The following is a 17,348-nucleotide window of genomic DNA, read 5'->3' as shown; positions in this document are numbered from 1 at the left end:
TAATATATAATATATTATAAATATATATTATATTTTATATTACATATTATAATATATTATATATGTATTACAATTATATATATATATATATATATTACTAGTATAGTATAGTATTAAAAAATATATATTTTTTTAAATATATTTAATATAATTAATATATATATAATACATAATTAATATTAATACGATAATTAATGATACTTTGGAGTAGATTGGTTGCGCGAGGTGTTAGCCGTTATTAGGTGAACGTACCCAAACTGTATGATCATCGTCGCATCTAACTATCAATTGCGTAGAGCATCCCGTTAAATATAATTGCTCGTTTCTCCATACATGTGTATGTTACCCATTGTATTTAATGATACACAGGTGGACGATAGACTTGTTCAAGACCGGCTACAGAAAGGTTCTGCAAACGGAAGATTTGTATAGTCCTTTGAAAACCGATAAGTCAAGCTACCTTGGAGATCGATTAGAAAAGTTTGTACAATTCAATAATTAATTATTATTTGATTTAACGAAAAAATAATCAGTGCTTAAGTTATGAGATGTATGATTTTCAGACGATGGAAAATCGAGTTAGAAAATTCGAGGAAACACAAAAGGAATGCCAGCTTGTTGAGAGCTATCTTTCGTACCTTTTTATGGGAGTACACCGTACTTGCTTTGATGCAGATATTAAACGAATTTTTCCTTCGGTATATCTTTTGTTTTCTAATTTATTGTACTTGGTATTTTCAATTAGGAGTATTGCTTGTACTTGATAATCTTCTTTTTTTGGATAGAAAATTATTTTCATGAAAAGGAAAGAATTGGAAATAATAATTAGTAATATTTCTATTATTAGTAGTAATATTTCTATATATAGATAATACTGAGTGCAAAATATTCATGTAATAATAATTACACTATTTTCTTTTATTGTGACCACAGATTTTATCTCGTGTTGTAACTAACGTTTCTCTTATCGTTTCTTGGGATTATTTTCGTGAACGGAATTCTGACGATATGTATCTAAAAACATTGATAAATGTCTAGCTTTATCTATTTAAAGAAAATTTTTAATTCTAACCAGATCCAATATCGATCTCTGATCATAATGCAAGAAAATGTTGTACCTATTTCAATATCCTTACACGATTATGATGTCTTGTATCCGTTTGAAGATTAGGGACACCGATGCTTCTGGGTGGGCTTCTGCGTTACTTCAAAAAGAACACGACCGAAACTTATGAAACTGCGTTACTATACGCGGGTGGAATTTGTATAGCAACAGCTATAAATGTAATCGCTCTCAATCAAGTGGTTTTCGGCGCGTTTCATGTTGGCGCGAGAATTAGGGTCGCTACTTGTTCTGTAGTATATCGGAAGGTAATACAGGAAATGTAATCAGCAGTGAGGCTTTACTTTCAAAGACTACTTATCTCAGTTAAATAATAAAATTGTATCGCGCGTGTATTTTTGAAATGTTACAATGTCAAACTAGTGTTTCAGAAGAAGCGAGGAACTATTTGGAAGCTTACAAAAAATCATTTATATTAAACACATAATGTTGGAAAAATGAATACTCTAGGATCTAGAAAATGGTTAAATATTTTTGTAATCATCTCTTCTTAGTTCTTCAAATCCATTTTTAACGCTGTTAATGTTCTTGTAGCATAGGATTGAATTATCTCGAATTGTGATACTTTTGAAATACATGCGCGATATGAAACCTTTACTAACTATTGCGTGTATAAAACGACAATATCAATGTATTTGTTTTTAGGCGTTACGGCTTAGCAAAACAGCGCTTGGTGAAACGGCACCAGGGAAAGTGGTCAATTTGGTGGCCAATGATGTGAATAGATTTGATCTCGTTTCCATTTTCATACATCATATGTGGTCTGCACCACTTTCTACGTTAATTATAGCGTACTTCCTTTATATCGAAGCGGGATACGCTGGATTAATTGGTATCGCTGCGGTTTTCGTTGTTGTACCGATTCAATGTGAGTTTCTGGCAATGATGATTCCATTGTCAAGCTGGAAAAGCTCGAGCTCTTGCACTTGTAAAATATTACTTAGTTTACTTACGATATTTTGTAAAATATTCTATTCATGAAAGTAATCTATTAATTAAAATATTCTGCTCTATTAATTAATTATTTTTCTTGTAAACATGCAAGCGCAAGGCCTTGAATTAGATACTAGTAAAGCTATAAGCTTTAAAATTTATGAAATATTATATATCTTCAATGTGAAATTTATATTTTAGCATATACGGGAAAGCTGTCCTCCAAGTTTCGATTACAGACTGCCATAAAAACTGATGAGAGAGTTCGTTTAATGGACGAAATTATATCGGGAGTTCAGGTCATTAAGATGTATGCATGGGAAAAACCATTCTGTGCTTTAATTGAAACTGCCCGTAAATTAGAATTGCAAGTGGTGACTAAAAGTGCTTATATCCGAGGCATCTACATGACCTTCAACTTGTTCACTACAAGAATGGCCCTCTTTTGTACTTTAATTAGTATGCTCCTATTTGGCGATGAATTATCAATCGATAAAGTATTCGTTTTTTCTTCCTATTTTAATATTCTGGCGCATACTATGTCTGGAATGTTCGTACGGGGTTTTGCTGAAATTGCCGAATGCTTGGTGGCTGTGAGAAGATTACAACACTTTTTGATGTACGAGGAATTTCAAGACAGTGGCCATATTTTAAGCAACTTTACAACTAGCATTAATGGTAGCATCAATAGCATTTCAAAGTACGCTTCCAACAAAACTTCGAAGCCCGATATACCATATATTGATGATGAAATAGACGGTTATGAGAATCTGGATGATTCTTCAGAAAAAAGAAGACACAATGGTTTAGTGGTTGTTGCTAGCGACTTGCTTAAGAATACGGCGAATATGATAGGGGGTAAACATTTGATATATTGTGTATAGACTGTGGATGTTTATGCAAATATAAGCACTATACTTTGGATATTTTATGCATTTTTGTGCATTATGTATATTTTGTGCGTTTTTGCACATTAAATTTGTCATAAATGCTTCCGCAGTCTAGTGATATGGAATACAAAAGCATTTTTTTTAAATATTTGTTTTCTTATAGAAAAGAAACCTTTTCCAACAACGAATCAGGAAACATACGCAGTAAAGATGAGCCACTTAACGGCTAAATGGGAAGCAAGTCAATCTGAAAACACACTTGAAGATGTAAATCTTGAAATACAAAAAGGAAAGATATACGCCATAATAGGTATGGTCGGAGCCGGAAAGAGTTCTTTCCTGTCCGCTATTCTTGGAGAAATAGAAGTAACTGGAGGTCACGTGAAAGTGAATGGAAGTCTGAGCTATGCTGGACAAGAAGCTTGGGTCTTTGGATCCACTGTTAGGCAAAATATTCTTTTTGGACAACCTTATGATCGTCAATTATATCAGAAGGTTGTGAAAGCTTGTTCTCTTCAAAGAGATTTTAAGCAATTCCCCCAAGGAGATCAGACAGTTGTCGGAGAAAGAGGTAGTTCTTTGTCAGGAGGACAGAAAGCTAGGATTAATTTAGCTAGATCTTTATATAGACAGGCGGATATTTATTTACTAGATGATCCACTGAGTGCTGTGAGTATTTTAAAAGAAATGATTACATTTTAAAATAATTTAAGTGCAAAGACGTATATTATTTTATAAATTTTAGGTTGACACCCATGTCAGCAAACATTTATTTGAAGAATGTATACAAAGATATTTAGCTGGAAAAACGCGGATTTTGGCTACTCACCAGTTGCAGTATGTGAAAAATGTGGATGCTATTATACTTATAGAGCAAGGAAAAGTCACGGTATTTTCCCAATTTCAAGACTTACTAAGTCAACGACCAGAGTATGCGGAATTGCTAGCAGCTGAATCAGAATCTATCGAGGATAGCTCTTTAGAGAAGAGTAGTATGAAAAGACAATTTTCATCATCAAGCACTAGAGTAAGATTATTTTATTAGATGAAGGTGCCGAATAGTTACCTCCTCACCGATTTCGATGCCCTTGAAATATTTTGTTATGGTCATTAATTGAACAACTTTTTCCTATATGGAATATCGGATGGTCGGGTTTAGTTTTTGAGTTAAAGACAAAGCATGTTTGGTATCATTTATATATTTCCTTGCTATATTTTATACAAAATTGTGCACGAGATATTATAGTTAGTGCCTGTGTATATGTGTGTGTGTGTCCAAATTATAACTGTCCACCATTATCGGCATTGCCCACGTGGCTCGCTTACTTAGGCCGTCACCATTTAAGTAGAATTCAGTGACTGGAATTTTTATTTTTGTTTTTTCATTGTTCATGCATCAATGATCATAGTGATTAAATAGAGATTAAATATCTTCATAGTGATGAAGATATTTAAAAAAATTCCGTTAAGATTCATGAGGAGGTAACACGTCGACAACTTCACGCAAAATATATGATACCAAACATATGTATAACTTCTATGTATAACTGGAAGACTAAAGTCGACCACCCGTTATATGTATAGGAGAAAGTTGTTCAGAATGATGACCTTAGCGACATATTTCAAGGGCATTGAAATCGGTGAGGAGCTAATTACCCAGTACCTTGACCTTTTATTTTTTACAGCTGTGTAATCTTTCGTGAAATATATTAATAGATTTATTGCAATAGAGTCGAACTCCGGAAGCAAGTAGTGGAGGAACAGACGACGAAGAAGAAGACGAAAATTCTGAGAAATTTAACGATGGTTTAGAAGGAACCTCTCGTGGTGTAGTCAAAGGACCAATATTCATTAAGTACTTCCAAACTGGTGCCAATTTATGCCTAGCCTGTATGGTACTCCTATTTTTTATATGTACACAGTTTATGGCTAGTCTCAACGATTATTTTGTTCCTATTTTGTAAGTATCAACAAACATTGGGGCGATTTCTATTGCTTTAAGATATCATTTTATAAAATAAATATTTTCAGAGTAAATGAAGAAGAAACACGACATTATTACATTGCACAAGCTAAGTTAAACGCTACCAATAATACCTCGATTGAAAACCTCGATATTTCCTCTATGTATAGTAGCATGTACATTTATACCGCTATTATCGTTGGATTATTTTGCATTGGTATTACTAGATCATTAACCTTCTATAAAGTGTGCATATTATGCAGTCAAAAGTTGCACGATATGGCGTTTAGTGCCTTAATTAGAACAGGCATGAGGTTCTTTGATACGAATCCTAGTGGCCGAATTCTCAATAGATTTTCTAAAGACATGGGAGCCATTGATGAATTGTTACCAAAGGCTATACTTGATGCTGGTCAAATATGCATGATGATGTTTGGGTCTTTAGCAGTATCATGTATAATCAATCCTCTTTTCTTAATTCCTATAGTATTTTTGGGTACTGTCTTTTATTGGATAAGGAAGGTATTTTTGAGGACTAGCAAGAACATTAAAAGAATGGAGGGTATGACTCGATCCCCTGTGTTTACTCATTTAAACGCTACTTTAAATGGATTGAGTACCATAAGAGCATACTGTGCACAGGATATATTAAGAAAAGAATTTGACAAACTGCAAGATGTCCATACTTCCACAGTTTACATGTATATAGTGGCGAGCACAGGCTTTGGATTCTCGTTGGACGTATTTTGCTTCGTCTTCACATCTCTAGTTATTTTCAGTTTCCTCTTATTGCAACAATCATTTTCTGGCGGAGAGGTAGGCTTGGCCATCACGCAGGTAATGGCCATGACAGGAATGATTCAGTGGGGAATGAGACAGAATGCTGAAGTGGCAAACCAGATGATGTCTGTAGAACGTGTGTTAGAATATACGCAAATTGTGCCTGAACCGAATTTACGTGACAGAGGAAAGTTTGCCAAGAAAATCGAGAAGCAACTTCCGCTACCTGCTAATGCACCAAAGAATTGGCCAACAGATGGAATGATCAGGTTCAGAAACGTTTATTTGAAATACGTAGAGGATGATCCTCCAGTATTAAAAGGACTGAATCTCGTCATTAATCCTGGAGAAAAGATAGGTATAGTGGGAAGAACAGGAGCTGGAAAATCATCCTTAATATCAGCTCTGTTTAGACTAGCCAAAATTGAAGGTGTCATAGAAATCGATGGTATAGACACTGGGTCCATTTGTTTAGAAGATTTACGACGTAATATATCGATCATTCCCCAAGATCCAGTTCTATTCTCTGGTACCTTAAGACGTAATTTGGATCCTTTCAACGAATTTACGGATAAAGCTCTTTGGGAAGTACTTGATGAGGTAAATTGTTGTACTCAATCTGTCTTTCTTTTTTTCTTTTTTTATAGATAAGGGGTCTAACAATCTCTTTTATAATATTATAAAGGTAGAACTGAAGGATGCTGTAATTACTGCTGGAACAGGCTTGGAAAGCCGTGTTTTGGATAGGGGCAGTAACTATAGTGTAGGTCAAAGACAGTTGGTTTGTTTGGCAAGAGCTATATTAAGAAATAATAAAATACTTATGCTCGATGAAGCTACAGCCAATGTGGATCCACAAACAGATGCCCTGATCCAGCATACAATACGAAAGAAATTTGCCAAATGCACTGTTCTTACCATTGCCCATAGGTTAAATACTATCATGGATAGCAATAAGGTTTTAGTCATGGATAAAGGACGCATGGCTGTAAGTAGAATTTATTATTTATCTACTTAGCTTTAAATATGATCTGATATTGGTCATTTAATTAGCTTTAATACATTAATATGTTAAATAATTAAGCTATTCCGCATCAATTATAAAAAAATAATATTTTAATTTGCAGGAATATGATCATCCTCATATACTATTACAAAACAATTACAGTCAATTCAAATCACTAGTTAAAGAAAGTGATCGTGCTATGTACGATCAATTAGTAAAAGTAGCAAAACAATCTTACATTGGCATATACGGAAAACGATGATTATTAAATAACAGCTTGATCATGAAAAAGGGTTTGCAGCAATATGTAAACAACTCCAATATATGAATTGTGTTTATTTTAAGAGAAAGAAAAGTATAGCTGTTACATCCAAAGATGCAAAAGTTTATTAACTAAAAGTATTATTTAGCTATGAATTTTATCACGTTTCAAAATGTATTTTGATTGTGATTGATTTTGAATTGAGATTAGAAGTTATTACTTAATGCTGGAAACTATTATTTTTATTGTAGCAGTTCTTTTAATTACCAAGCGATAGGGCTTGTGCAATACGCAAATCACGTTTTTAATTTTAATCCTACCAAGTATTATTACAAGCGTATACAATGTAGTTATATAATTAATATAATATAATATAATATAATATACTCGCGAGCGGTATATCATATCCGAGGAAGCATATTTTTATATCTCTCTGTATGCAAATTATTGCGATTGTTATTCCAAGAGCTTTCTTATACAACGAAAACTTTCTTGCAGATTTTTATGCAAACTCATATTTCTACGAATACAACTAAAGAAACGAAATCTAAATAGAAATTTTGTTCACCTTCTAAATATTATACCAAAAAATTTCCTTTGGAAATTTTATGTATTTGTATACGTTAAAGTTTGTCATAAATGCATGAAAATCCGTAAAGTACTTATATAAATAGAACGCTGCTGCGCGGCGTATCAAACTTACAAATATCTATAAATGTACTTCATTCTTGTACTTCATACTTTACATATTTATGTTATGTTTTACATCATGAAAAATTTTATAATATATGCCGTGTACAATAGGAAAAAAAAAAGGAAAGGAAGTAAATGAATTTTCGATAATTTTGAACGTTCGCGTAGATACCAAAATTAAACATTTAAGTTAGCAATAAGAATCAAGATTTTTTAAAATATTATTTTTATCATTGTAAGTGAAAATGCAACGTTTATAGTACTTTTCTACACAAAGTTAATACTATATATATATAATATTAGTAATTATATAATATAGTTATATATATATATAATTATATATATATAATTATAGTAATATATATATATTATTATGATCTTATTATGTACTATAAGTGCAAAATATACCATAACTACATGTACTACGGTATATTGTTATGATAGAGATCGAGAATTGATTAATCTATTATGTATACAGTGCTCGATAAATCCGTCGATAAATTGATAAGATCGATCGAATAAAGAATATATTCGTGAGAATTATACAGCGATACAGTGTTCATTGTAATTTGCTATATATTTTCGAAAATTATATTGTTATATTTTTTATGTATACATAAATTATATCTAACTGTAAATAAAAATCTTTACTTTTATACCTTAATGGAAATAATTCATAGTACTTACCAGTTCACGTGTATTAGATGGCAGTTCTATTCGTTTAAAACAATGGCAGTTATCTTCGTACGCCATGGAACTGTAAATGAAATTCTACTAATGGAAATAATTTATTTTAATAATTCACAGTACGTAACAGTTTACACATGTCAAGTTTCATTCTTCTAGGACAGTGATACGTATCGTAGAAAAATAGTTTCATAAAGGGTATTTATTTAAAGGAATCCTATATTCGTTTTCATTGATCACATTTTGCTTCAGTATAATTAATACAAAATAACAGTGCCTAACACACTCACGCGCAATAAAGTTCAAACTTGTACTAAATACAAACAATCAAGGTAAGTCATACAATAGATCGTCGGGTAGACCGCGCGAATTTTTAAATCCCTCGAATATTATATACGTATTATGATACAAATGTAAAAATGTTTTAATGTTTATATGTTAGACAAAAATCTGTTACAGAGTGTATTGTACGTTACGCAATTTGTTTTAATCGAAATTTAAAGTAACTTTGTATGTAGAGACAATGAATATACGTTTACGATTGTTCAAGGTAACTTTTATTTTTTAAATTCATTATTCTGAATTTATCAGCTGTTATAAGTACTGCAGTGAATACCGTGTGGACGTTAGTTGGCTGAAAAATTACGCGGTGGACACATATTAAAGTAACAAAAAAATGGAAGTGAAATTCATGTACACTAAACAAAATCCGCAAGAAACTGCAAATCCAATTAGTCGATTACTTTTTGGGTATAATTTTTATAATATTATTTTATACGTTTTAAAAATAATTGTATATTATTTACGATGCTTGTTATAATATTTTAGATGGATGAAGGAGATATTCATGAGTGGTACTAAAAGGGATCTCACCTTATCAGATCTATATCAGCCCTTAAAATCAGATACATCCAAAACAGTCACGGATCAATTACAAGAGTGAGCAACGCAATAAATTCTTTAAAGTCGCAATTAGCAATTTAGAATCTATTGTCACTATGAGTTTCGAATGTCAAAGTTCTACGTTGTTTGTTACTTATTTGTCATTTATTTAGTAATTATATCTAGCCTTGCTCTTTCGGGTTTGGAATTCTGAATTTACACATTTTACGTTTGTAGAACGTTTATTAGTTTTATTAGAAAATGTTAACATTCAGAATAATATGAGCAAGTGGTAATGATTGATATTTTTAATTTTATCTAAATTCCATTTTTACTATAAAAATAAAAAGAATGTTATTTGTTTTCTCCATTTGTTGTATATAGATCCTGGAACCAGGAACTTGAAAAATGGGAACAAAAGGAAAAAGAAACGCATCATTACAAGCAATTAAGCAAAGGCAACGACTCTCCTCGTTTAGAAAGAGCTTTGATTCGTACATTTTGGAAAGAATATATCTGCATTGGCCTGCTATTCTCACTTCAATTCACAATTCTAGTTATATTGAGCCCAATTATAGTGTCGTGGATTATCACCTACTTCAGAATCAGTGATGACACCAAACCCATCACAAAAAATGAAGTTTTAGCTTATGTTGGTTATCTAATAATGTGCTTAGTAATTTCAGTGTTTATTCTGCATCATGCTACTCTACTATCACGAAAGATAGGCATGAAGATGAGGATCGCTTGTTGCTCGTTAATTTATAGAAAAGTAAGAATTTCAATTTTCCTGATTTTTATTAATTTATTAATTTTGAAAGTTTGTATAATTACACTTTGAAAAGATATAATAGAGCAAAAGTAATTATTCAAATAATAAAATATTTGTTAAAAAATATCACAGGAATTTTTTAGGTATGAATGATGCATCGATAATTAACATTTTATCGTCAATATATCTTTCAAGGTATATTGATAACGTAGTTAACATAAATTAACTTACGCTGAATACTATTATTGTAGCTGCTATCGCCGTCATACAGTCTTTGCTAAATTAAAGATATCCTTGAGCTTTCAAAATTTTGTTCTCTCATGATATGTATATTTGTGGTATATGTTCCTGTTGTAGATACTAAGGCTTAGTAGAAATTCCTTGTCTCAAATCAGTTCTGGCCAGGTGGTAAATCTCCTCAGCAACGATGTCAGTCGTTTCGACGAATTAACTTATTATTTAAACTTTCTCTGGATAACACCCATTCAAGTAATTTTAATTACAAGAGAGATATTTCTTCAGATTTTTATATTTATTTCTAACTTATCCTCCTGTAATTAATTTCTAGCTTACCGTCGTGACCGTGATAATGTGGCACAAAATAGGAGTTCCAAGTATAATTGGTGTCGGAGCTCTTTTGCTAATGACTGTTCCCACTCATTTTATATTCCTTACAATGACCCGACGATTTAGGAAAGTTGCCGCTTTCTTCATGGATAAAAGAATGCAGCATATGAACGAACTTATAAGTGGTGTTCAGGTAACCAAAGGATAAATGTAGAAAGTTTAGATATTTGAAGAATTTTTCAATGAAATATTGTATAAATTATTCAAATGAAAAATGTTTGATTGCTGTACTTTTGTGTCACTCTATAGAATCCTATAATTTACGCATGTCTATATTAAAACGCGTCATAAAAAATTCGATATCTGTCCAGGTAATCAAAATGTACGCCTGGGAAAAGCCATTTGAGAAGATCGTTACAGCTGCACGTTCCATTGAAATCAAGAAAATAGGAAATACTTCATACGTTCGTGCAGTATATCTGGCCCTTATGGTTTTTACGAATCGTATAATTCTGTTCCTAACTCTCCTATCGTATGTTCTACTGGGATACAATCTACGGCCAGAAATAACGTTCATGTTGTCTAGCTACTTCGAAATCCTTCAGCTCACAACCACGCTATTCTTTCCTCAGGCTCTTCTAATGGCTGGAGAAACATTGGTGTCCATTAAAAGATTAGAAGTTGTTCGAAATATAACTACAATACAATTATTTTAATACAATCACTTATCTTTTACTAAAAACAGATTATCCCTCTTTTTCTAGCAATTTTTATTATTAGAAGAACGATCAAATGAAGGAAGGATGCTCGGCCAAACTAATGCAAGCGGAGTCTTAAAGTTTAAGAGAAGAAAGGCAAAGGAAGAAAACGTAGAATCTATTAGAATAATGAATGGAAACCAAAATTCGAATTTAAACAATGTCGATGAACGAGTCCAAGTTTCGATAGTATTGGAACGAGTATCGGCGAACTGGGTGCTCAAGCAACTGCCGCCCACTTTGTGTAACATTTCTATGAAGATTGAAAATGGGGAATTGTGTGCTTTGGTGGGCCCAGTAGGCTCAGGAAAATCTTCGATCTTACAGCTTCTATTAAAGGAACTTCCTTTGGGAGCTGGAAGGATAAAACTGTATGGTAAACCATTTCAGGATGTTGAATACGATAAAGAAGGGTACGCGTCAAATATTCCCAATTTGAGGATTTCTTACGCCAGTCAGGAAGCTTGGCTTTTCTCTGGATCTGTTAGGGACAATATTCTCTTTGGACAACCTTATGACAAGGACAGATACATGGCTGTAAGTTCTATTGATATACTTTTTGTATTAAAAGTTGTAATAGATTCGTTAAAAAGCTAATAATAGAGCTTATTCCAGAAGACAGAAATTGATTATTTAGTTTACAAGATCATTTAAAATGGACTATTGAAAAGCTACATATTTCATTTTCAAGTCTACCTAAGAATTCCACAAAAGATTTTATTTTAATACTTTTTAGATTTTCTAATTGTATTAAATGTAATTAAGTGATGCTCCGAGTTAATTATATAAAGAATCGATACGTTTTAGGTAACGAGAGCTTGTGCTCTGACAAAAGATTTTCAGCAGCTCCCTTATGGTGACATGAGCAATGTGGGAGAAAGCGGGTCCTCTTTATCCGGGGGACAAAAGGCGCGAATAAATCTGGCACGAGCCGTTTACAGAAAAGCGGATATCTATTTATTAGACGATCCTTTGAGCGCAGTGGATTCACGCGTGGCTAAACATCTCTTCCACAGGTGCATCAAAAACTACCTTCATGGGACGACCAGAATTTTGGTCACCCATCAATTGCAATTTATCAAACAGGCTGACATCATTGCAGTATTGGATCGCGTAAATATTTTTATTAAACAAAAATTTATTAAACTTTAATATAATTTATTCATAAAGAATAGTTTTAAAATTGTGACATAACCTTTCTACAAATTGAAAAAAGAATTGTTTCTAATCATCTTCCGTATTTTTCAAGGGTTGCATAAGCATGTATGGAACGTATGCAGAATTATCCAGATTTAACGAAGACTTTGTAAATATGATGAATCGCATTAAAACATCAACGGAAGCTAGAAAAGAGAGCGAAGTTGTAGAAGCTTCTGAAAACTCCTTTGCGGAGAAGAGACCCAGTAGAAATGGTGTCCGTAGATTGTCTTCCGTGGTATCCACTAACAGTAGCGTGGTAATTATAACATATATTTTGTAACGTTAAGAAATTAGTATCTGATATAATCATTTTTAGGTTTCCTACGACTATGAAGACAAAATATCAGCGCCAGATAATGACGAAGCTATAGCAACAGGTCGTGTCTCCAACAAAGTTTACAAGAAATACTTTCAATATGGTGGCTCCATATATGCACTACTCACTTTATTATTTACCATAATTATATCCCAAGTAGCAACTAGTGGAAACGATTATTGGGTTTCCTATTGGACGAACCTTGAAATCATAAGAAATTCCTTAAATGGAAGCCAACCATTTAAACCTCAATATTCGGGTTACTTAATGAATAACACGGTACTGTCGCATGTGTTCACTTTGGACAAATATGGTCTCTTAACTACATCTAACGCCATATATGTGTATACCTTTTGCATCATAGCTTGCATTGTGACAGTATTCGCTAGGAATATATCGTTCATGAAGATTTGCATGAACGCTAGTAAAACTCTTCACGACATGATGTTCTCTAATATATTGCAAGCGACGATGACCTTTTTCCATCGTAACGCTTCTGGTAGATATCGCTTTAACATTTTCTATATCGTAGAATTTATTAGTGAATTATCATATATATTTTAAAAGTGTTCATTTATGTGAAAAAGTCAATGTAAATTAAATGATGCGAATTTGTTTCTACAGGAAGGATTTTAAATAGATTTTCCAAGGATATGGGTTCCATGGATGAAATATTGCCGAAGGTGATGTTAGAGACCATCCAAGTATTTCTTGTAATACTCGGCATTAATGTCATGGTAGTAGCCATGAATTATTGGATGCTCATTCCACTAACGGTATTTCTTATTCTATTTTATTTTACAAGGAATACGTATCTAAGAACCGCTCAAAGTATCAAGCGTCTTGAGGGTATAGGCAAGTATTTCACAATTAGATTGCCAATATTTATGCATTCTTATGAAATATCAAGGTGTAAAAACCCAAATTAATTATTATAGTATTTAATGTATGAAACAGGTTTCTGTTTAGAAAAGTCTATTTATAATTAATTGTTATAATTATAATTAATTAATAAGAAAAATTCATTATAAAGAGCTACATAATTCTAATAAATCTGCAGCAAAGAGTCCAATATTCTCCCATGTAAACGCTACATTAAGTGGATTGGCCACTATCAGAAGTAGCGGCTCGAATATCGTGGAGTTAGTGCAAAAACAGTTTGACGATTTACAAGATGTGCATACAGGTGCATGGTGCATGACCATAAGCGTCCCTGAAACTTTTGGACTATATCTAGATTTTGTCGCGATAATGTTCGTTGCGTGTGTCTGCTTGTCTTTTATCCTAGTGGATACAGGTAATATAAAAGAAAGGAAATTAGAATTTTATTTTTGTAAATTTTCACTTAAAATGTGTTTGATATTTCTGACCATAGGTAACGTCCTTGGTGGTAACGTCGGTTTAGCTATATCGCAGTCGTTAATTATAGTTGGCACTTTGCAACACGGGATGAGACAAAGTGGCGAAATGATAGCTCACATAACGTCTGTAGAGAGGATCCTACAATATATTAATTTGCCTAAGGAAGGTCCATGGACCAGCGACAATCCACCACCAGCAGATTGGCCAAAACATGGACAATTGGCTCTGAAGAATGTTAGCATGAAATATGACCAAGATGAAACTCCTGTATTAAAGGTGATGAGACAAGAACAAATATCATGCAAGAATTATTAGACGAATATTATTTTAATGGAATTATGAAATTCTAATTATTTATCCTTAACTTCTTCTATTTTCATAGAACTTAAATTTGACGATAGAAGCGGGATGGAAAGTTGGTGTCGTAGGTAGAACTGGCGCAGGAAAATCGTCTTTAATATCAGCGTTTTTCCGGCTATTTGCCGAAGGATTGCAAGGAGAGATTAAAATTGATGGAAGAGATAGTAGTACATTAGGTTTGCATGAGTTACGTTCGCGAATATCGATTATTCCTCAACACCCATTTTTGTTCTCCGAATCATTGCGTTACAATCTGGACCCATCCCATATTTATAATGACGTGCTACTATGGGATAGTCTTCGACAGGTCGAATTGAACAATCTTGTACTGGATCAAAGGGTAATGAATGGCGGAAGTAATTTGAGTATTGGACAGAGACAGTTGATATGCTTGGCTAGAGCAGTTTTAAGAAACAACCGAATATTGGTCTTGGATGAGGCTACAGCTAATATCGATACGCAGTAATTTTAATATCTTGTATAACTTTCACGTTCACTAGAAATTTTAATTTCTTATATATCTAACTATAATTTCTTTTAAGCACGGATGAACTAATTCAAAAAACCATAAGAACGAGATTTGCTGACTGTACTGTCATTACAATTGCTCATCGTCTGCATACTATTATTGATAGTGACAGAATTATAGTAATGGACAACGGTTATATAGCGGTACGATTCATTTTAAGATGAACTGGAAATATGAACACGTATAGGTGCCATCGAGATCGTATCATTGACATACTAATTTACTTGAGAATAATAGAGATTCATTGAGATCCAATAATTTACATTCTAGAGCAAAAAGACTATACGTGGTAACTATATTGGTAACTATAAATACTGAATTGTAACATAAATTTGTTTTGTTTTTACACATATGTGTTCATACTTGAGTTCAATAATTTAAATTAGTTGAGAGAAATAAGAATAGGACTTTGTATTACAACTTTATATATATATATATATATATATATATATGTAGATATATATATATATACATATTTATGGATTAACATTATGATATATGTTATATCTATTAAAACAGGAATTCGGTTGCCCTCATGAATTATTGCGAGACAAGCCCGAAGGAATTTTCTCGAATATGGTAAACAACACAGGAGTAACTATGGCACAATCTCTTCGGGAGCAAGCACACCTGGCTTATTTAAAGAACACTAGAGAAATAAGTCTGGAAGACGACACGACAAATATAATCGCGCAGAGCTCTCTTTAAAATGTCTCAAAATTTAAAAATCTAGTAATGTAAGGAATACATATAGTGCAATGATTAGGGTAGATAATTAAGGACTATTTGAAATTTCTCGTATTTATTTAAAATTGAAAGTATCGATACAAACGTGTGCTCAAGGAAAATCAATAATTCTTTCTTCTCTTCGCACTTATATTCTTCGCCTCTGCATTTCACCACAATCACTTCGTCATTAGAATAACAGTTTATGAACTGTAATTGCATCATCGACATAATGACATAGAGTTTCAAGAAAACGAATTGGAGAAACATGATTACGTAAATTTGAATTAATAAAGATTAAAATACATTTCTGCAAGGAATAGAACTTTTGTCGTTTTACAATCCCCTTACTGTATCTCTTTCTATTTTTTTTTTTTTTCTTGAGGCAGTGATAGAACTGAACGTAGAAGATTGTACATGTTTTCCCCTGGAAGGGTTTGTAAATAAATTAATGAAAAGAATAGAGGAGAATATTTTTAGAATATGTTAACTCGTATGGTTTGGCAGCTAGTTCTACGATTAAAGTGTAGTGGAATAATCGGTAATGTCACTCTTTACTCTTAGATGAGATTATGCGCGACCTCGTGTCATTCTTATGTTGTAAAAGGCAATATGTTCTGTACTCTATTCTTTAAGAGTAAATCCCTTAATAATAGATCAATTTTTGTTTATTCTACAAATTTTAAACGAACGGGTACACGATCTGGGTATAAGTCTTAAATATATATATAATATATATGTATGTATATATATATATATATATATAATATTTGGATTCTTTTTCCTCTTAAGTAAATTCGTTACTAAAGTAGAGCCTAGTATAAGTATACTCTTTTTTCTCTTTTACTCTTCATAAAATGTATTTCTCTCAAAACTCTAAGTCGTGTATTTGGATTAGAATAGTTTAAAGGAGACGACACGCGGTATCGAATTCTCCCGTAAAAGTTATTTTGTTTCTAATACTCGCTACTTATATTGAGCTACATGGTCTGCGTAAATTAATATCACTCGGATATCTGATTACATAAAAACAACACAGCCTATATAAAACGAAACTACGTCAAATTATTTATATGGAATGATAAAACGATGAACACACATCCATTAAAATAACAATACATAGTGCTTCTAGTTAAGATATAAAATTCTGAATAATTAATTTTCTGACGATTGAAGAACAAAATATTAAAAATCTAAAACTCTTTATCTTCTTTTGTTTTTTTTTTTTTTTTTTTATATACATGTCATTATGCTCTTTCTATAGAAAGCAAATGAATAAAATTATTGTATAACGCGACGTATAGTACCATATTTAGATATCACAATTAGAAATCTTTTAAGCAGACCATGGTATGTACATTCAGTTCTCATATATTATTACATACATGGAAGTGCATCTTTTTTCATATCGAATCCATTTCACAATTCCGAAATTCGTTGCGAATTTTCGAAAATGTTGTCATTACTCTTTTCTTTAAATGTATAGGAAGAATGGTTTATAATCACGATTGTTGTAAAACATCTTGTAAGAATTTTAGA

At 32.3% G+C, this 17,348-nt stretch overlaps 2 protein-coding genes across 3 annotated transcripts in view; both read left to right on the top strand.

Annotated features, from left to right (window-relative positions):
- The window catches only part of LOC100745129 (multidrug resistance-associated protein 4), a 16,704-nt gene extending 8,976 nt beyond the window's left edge, over window positions 1–7,728 (top strand). Inside the window, exons 3-13 of one of the 2 annotated variants that reach the window (XM_012383019.3) lie at window positions 370–480; window positions 564–698; window positions 1,167–1,371; window positions 1,769–1,991; window positions 2,258–2,914; window positions 3,110–3,615; window positions 3,692–3,973; window positions 4,677–4,906; window positions 4,978–6,289; window positions 6,375–6,677; window positions 6,817–7,728. In XM_012383019.3, coding sequence (XP_012238442.1) covers window positions 370–480; window positions 564–698; window positions 1,167–1,371; window positions 1,769–1,991; window positions 2,258–2,914; window positions 3,110–3,615; window positions 3,692–3,973; window positions 4,677–4,906; window positions 4,978–6,289; window positions 6,375–6,677; window positions 6,817–6,957 — 4,105 coding nt within the window. In that variant the 3' untranslated portion in view covers window positions 6,958–7,728. The remainder of the gene's footprint in view (window positions 1–369; window positions 481–563; window positions 699–1,166; window positions 1,372–1,768; window positions 1,992–2,257; window positions 2,915–3,109; window positions 3,616–3,691; window positions 3,974–4,676; window positions 4,907–4,977; window positions 6,290–6,374; window positions 6,678–6,816) is intronic. The other variant, XM_033319666.1, reaches the window with a different exon arrangement.
- Window positions 7,729–9,013: 1,285 nt separating this feature from the next.
- LOC100745252 (multidrug resistance-associated protein 4-like) lies at window positions 9,014–16,129 on the top strand. The gene is made up of 16 exons (XM_003487809.4): window positions 9,014–9,087; window positions 9,166–9,276; window positions 9,604–9,991; window positions 10,349–10,480; window positions 10,560–10,751; window positions 10,930–11,238; window positions 11,323–11,853; window positions 12,124–12,429; window positions 12,566–12,772; window positions 12,833–13,331; window positions 13,457–13,687; window positions 13,893–14,129; window positions 14,208–14,470; window positions 14,577–15,016; window positions 15,097–15,226; window positions 15,603–16,129. The coding sequence occupies exons 1-16, from the start codon at window positions 9,014–9,016 to the stop codon at window positions 15,789–15,791; spliced, it is 4,239 nt and encodes a 1,412-aa protein (XP_003487857.1). The 3' UTR covers window positions 15,792–16,129.
- The last annotated feature ends 1,219 nt before the right edge of the window (window positions 16,130–17,348 follow it).

This window comes from Bombus impatiens, unplaced genomic scaffold (genome assembly GCF_000188095.3).
Source record: "Bombus impatiens unplaced genomic scaffold, BIMP_2.2 scf_0203, whole genome shotgun sequence".
Lineage (NCBI taxonomy): Eukaryota > Metazoa > Arthropoda > Insecta > Hymenoptera > Apidae > Bombus > Bombus impatiens.
This window is presented reverse-complemented; position numbering and strand designations above follow the sequence as displayed.